At 50.5% G+C, this 4,884-nt stretch overlaps 1 protein-coding gene across 1 annotated transcript; it reads right to left on the bottom strand.

Annotated features, from left to right (window-relative positions):
• Positions 1-220: 220 nt before the first annotated feature.
• LOC142766524 (uncharacterized) lies at positions 221-4,633 on the bottom strand. Its single transcript, XM_075868000.1, has one exon. It carries the CDS (start codon positions 4,631-4,633, stop codon positions 221-223), a length of 4,413 nt encoding a protein of 1,470 aa, XP_075724115.1.
• Positions 4,634-4,884: the final 251 nt, after the last annotated feature.

Genomic DNA, 4,884 nt, shown 5'->3' with positions numbered 1-4,884 from the left:
GCCTTGAGGCAAATGGCGAGTGAGAAGTGAGAAGGTCGGGAAACTCAACTAACAAATTATATCCCTTTCTCAACGTCTGGCCGTGGCAGGCAGACTAAGTAACAGGTTCACCATGCAGTAAAGGTTAAAAAAAAATCCAAAACGAAAAGATACACGGAATGACATAACAAAATAAAAAACCCGGGCTGTCGTAACTCAATCGGAATGCGCTTGCTCCTTATCACAGGAAGCCTCGGCTGAGAGCATCAGCATTTCCATTATCCCGCCCCTTTTTGTAGCGGATCTCAAAATTATGTTCTTGCAGTGCCAAACTCCATCTCAGTAGGCGGCCATTTTTAGGCGACATATTCCGGAGCCATGACAAGGGACAGTGATCTGTCTCGACAAGAAAGGGCGAGCCGGCCAAGTAGCACCGAAGCTTGTAAATAGCCCACACTAAGCATGCACACTCTTTCTCTGAGGTGCTATAAGCCTCCTCACGTGTGGAAAGCTTACGACTAATGAAAAGCACGGGGTGCTCCTCTCTACTTTCATCTCGCTGACTCAGAACAGCCCCAAGACCCCTTTCACTAGCGTCGCACTGAAGTACAAAAGGTCGGTTATAATCCGGAGCTCGTAAAATCGGTTGAGACGTCAGTGCTGCTTTCAAAGCCTGGAACGAACTTTCCCTTAACTCGTCCCACTGGACTTTAACGGGCTCTCCCTTCCTTAAACTGTCGGTCAGAGGACTGGCGATCTGTGAATATTTGGGGATATAGTGTTGGTAATATCCAGTGAGGCCTAGAAAGGCCCTGATATCAGTTTTAGTGACAGGTCGGGGATAGTTCTCGATGGCGGCAAGTTTTACCTCGTGGGGCCGCCGGCATCCTCGCCCAACAATGTGCCCTAGATACTCTACTTCCGCCTGTCCCAATTGACACTTTTCTGCTTTAACAGTGAGGCCCGCGTTCCTTAAGCGCGTCAAGACGTCCCGCAAGTGGCTCAGGTGTTTTTCCCAGCTGTCCGAAAACACTGCAATATCATCTAGATAAGGAACAGCGTAGTTCTCTGCTCCCGCCAGCACACGATCCATGAGCCGTGAAAAGCAAAAGGGCGCGTTTTTGAGCCCAAAACTCATGACCAGGGGTCGGAAAGTGCCCAAGGGGGAGATAAACGCTGCGTATTTACTGGCTCGTTCGGTCATAGGCACCTGCCAGTAGCCGCGTGTGAGGTCTAGCGTGGAGACGTACTGAGCCCTGCTAACAGTTTCCACTCTCTCCTCTACGTTGGGAATAGGGTACAGCTGGTCTCGCGTGACGGCATTCAGTTTCCGATAATCGATGCAGGGTCTCGGTTCCTTCCCGGGTGCTTCCACCAGTATTAGAGGGGAGGTGTACTCACTCTCCGACGGGACGATGACACCAATTTCCAACATTCTTTGAATCTCGCGTGCGAGAATTTCCCTTTGCCTGGGTGACACGCGATAAGGCCGTGAAAGAATGGGTTCATTAGAAGTTAGTTCAATGTCGTGCTCAACTAAATCGGTTCTTCCTGGCCGGTCGACGAAAGCTTCCTCAAACTCGCGCAGTAGGTTCTCCAGTTCTCTTTTCTGTTCTGCATTCAAATTCGAGTTACTGGTGACCGTGTCTAGCAAGATGTCGAGGGACTGAGAATCAGAAGCCTGCCCGGGAAAAGGAAAATCTGTCTCTAATTCTTCCGGAACGTTAAGCGCGAGTTGAACTACTGCTGACCGCTGGTGGTAAGGTTTCATCAAGTTTGAATGGTAAATCTTTACCTCTTTCCGCCTTCCCGGTAGTTTGACCACATAATTGGTGTCCGACAACTTCTGCATAACCTTCGCAGGGCCCTCCCACTGAACCGCGAGCTTGTTCGCTTTAGATGATGCTAAAAGCATCACCTGATCTCCTTCTGAAAACGAACGTTGACGTGCGTTCTTATCGTACAGACGTTTTGCTTTAAGCTGCGCCATTGTCATGTTCGCCTCAACGAGTTCTCTGCAGGTCTGAAGTCGCCCGAGTAAGCCCAACACATACTCGATCACAGTGGGATCCTCACCCCTCCCTTCCCAAGATTCTCGCAGCATGCGAAGTGGGGTCCTTAGAGATCTCCCATATACTAGCTCAGCGGGACTAAAGCCGGTGGCCTCGTGCGGCACAGACCTCAGGGCAAACATGGTGGCTGGCAAGCATGCTTCCCAATCTTTCCGATTCTCGTAGCACAATGCCCGTAATACCCTTTTGAGAACCGAGTGCCATGCTTCTACTGAATTGCTCTGAGGATGTCTGACGGAACTGTGTATTATCCTAATGCCACACCTCTCCAAGAATGTGGTAGTTAGTGCGCTAGTAAACACACTGCCCTGGTCGCTCTGTAACTCTGACGGGAAGCCTACTCTCGAAAACACTGAAAGCAAAGCATCCACTATTTCTACAGATGACTGCTCCTTCAAGGGAACCGCCTCCGGGAATTTTGTGGCAGGACATATCAAGGTTAAGATGTAGCGGTACCCTGACTTTGTCACAGGCAGGGGGCCCACAACGTCCACGACAAGGCGGCGGAAAGGTTCACTAATGAGTGGCACCAACTTTAAGGGCGCTTTCTGCTGGTCGTGTGCTTTGCCTATTCTTTGGCACACATCGCAGGATTGCACATACCTCTCGGTATCCTTGAAACAATTGGGCCAATAAAACTCCCTAAGTAGACGAGTCTTCGTTTTCTTTTTGCCAAGATGGCCCGACCACCCGCCACCGTGACACAGCTCCAGTACTTTGGCTCGGTATTTCTGTGGAACCACTAATTGATCATAGTGCACCCCCTTCGAGTCTTTGTACTGACGGTACAAAATTCCGGCGCGGCGGTGCAAAAGGACGTTCTTCCGCGCCAACCCCTCCTCCACCATATCGCTCAACTTTTGCAGCGTTTTATCCTCGGCCTGTTCCGCAGCGATAACCTCCGGGCTTACTTTCGATAGCTCCAAGAACCCGCCCATGCAAGGTAGCACGGAAAGAAGGTTAACTTCCTCGCTGGCCTCACTGGAACTCTTAAAGCTGCTTTCGCCATCGCTCGGGACGTTCTCCTGATTCGCGTCTGCCCTTGTTTCGTCGGGGGCCTGTGCCTCTCTATTTTGGGAACTGCCGAGCTCCTTTGCGATCTCCTTTGCCTTAGACCGCGTTAGAGCATGTACAGTGTGTTCTCCAAAGCTCAGACCTTTCTTTCTTAACAGGTCCTCCGAGTGGTTAGAAAAAAGGTAACCGTACTGCTTCGGCAAACTTTGTGACACGGCAGCCTCTGTTTCCAGTTCTCCGAAGGGACCCTTGATGAGGACTTTGGCCACTGGCAGACACACACTGTCTTCCTGCGCTACCTGTCTGATCCACGCGCAGTCTCCGGTGAACCCATCCGCGGGCACGTAAGATGGGTGTATTACATCCATAGTGGCCGCAGAATCGCGTAGAACCCGGCAATTTTGCCCATTGACAGTCATCTCTCTTAAGTACGGTTCAAGTAACCTCATGTTCTCATCAGTATGGTTAAAAAGGGAGAAAACGAGTTTTTCCTTACGGCAACCCATTGCTAAGTGCCCCGGTTCATTACATCGATAGCACACAATGGGTTTCTTTGCCTCAAATGCTCTGTCGCGATTCTTATCCTGTTCTTTCTCTTTGCCAGCGCGTCCACTCATGGTCGATTCCCCGTGCGTGTCTTTTTCATTCGTCCCTCCTGGTGCAATAGGGGCATAACTGTTGCGCTCAGACTGCTTAGAATTCTCACGGTATGGTTTCTTTGCGGGTTTGTTGCGCTCTCTTATTTCCTCACGCCTCATGGTGTACTCTTCAGCCAGTTCGGCGGTACGCTCCAAATTCTTTTCCCCGGGCTGATCTAATACCCATAAGCGTGCTTCGTCACTTAGAACGTTCAGGAATTGCTCCGTGCAAATCAACTCGACTACCTTGTCATGGTCTCCAAAAGCTCCCTCGCCCTTAAGCCACTCGGTGAGATTGCACCTCAGACTGTATGCAAAATCGGCAAATGATTCACTGCTACGTTTGCTACTATTTCTGAAACGTCGTCGGAAAGCTTCAGCAGACAGCCGATACCTCTTTAGTAGCGCACGCTTTACAATATCGTAGTCATTCGCCTCATCTCGCGGCAAACGAGCCAGTACATCCGCTGCCTCGCATGGAAGCACGGTCAAGAGCATTTGTGCCCATAACTCACGCTCAAACTTGCCTTCGCAACTTCTCTCAAAATTGACCAAAAATAACCCGATATCCTCTCCCATCTTAAAAGGATTCAGGAGGTCTTTTATTTTTGGTGCCTTGCTTACTGGAGCATTGAGTGTTGCGCCTCCTGAGGTAGTTGCCCGAGCTATTTCTAAGTCTAGGCGCTTCTTATCCAGTTCGTGCTTGCGCTCGCGCTCGCGCACGCGTTCCTGCTCTTCTTTATGGCGCTCGCGCTCCTGATCTTCCCTTTTTTTTTTTATATCCTCCCACAACTCCACGATCTCCTCGTCATCTCTGCTTGCCTCCATAGCCCTGATGACTTCCGCCTTTTTAAGATGTTTCCCGCAATCAATCCCGAATTCCCCGCATATCACGTCTAGGTCCGATCTGTGCAACTTTCTCCAAGCCATGGCTGCTACTTTTCTGCCGACAAGTTTCTCAAGGGAAAGCGTTGAAGCAAGGTTCCCGTGAACAGGCTTCCAACACTCTTGTTACCAGGAAGAACTAATTTAAGCCTGGCAACTCTCAAGGAGAAAAGGTCGTGCACTCACCAAGCCGGAGTCGAATTCCTGCGCAGATCATCTCACCGCTGCCATCCACTGTTGTGACTGGGGGAATTTGTCGGGCCTTGAGCCATCCACGGGTCAGGGCGAAGACGGGC

Source organism: Rhipicephalus microplus, chromosome 1, assembly GCF_043290135.1.
Source record: "Rhipicephalus microplus isolate Deutch F79 chromosome 1, USDA_Rmic, whole genome shotgun sequence".
NCBI lineage: Eukaryota > Metazoa > Arthropoda > Arachnida > Ixodida > Ixodidae > Rhipicephalus > Rhipicephalus microplus.
Note: the sequence above shows the minus strand (reverse complement) of the source record. Positions and strands in the feature narration are given on the sequence as shown.

Coding starts and splice junctions, on each gene's coding strand:
- LOC142766524 (XM_075868000.1), bottom strand. CDS start 4,633: ATGGCTTGGAGAAAGTTGCACAGATCGGACCTAGACGTGATATGCGGG.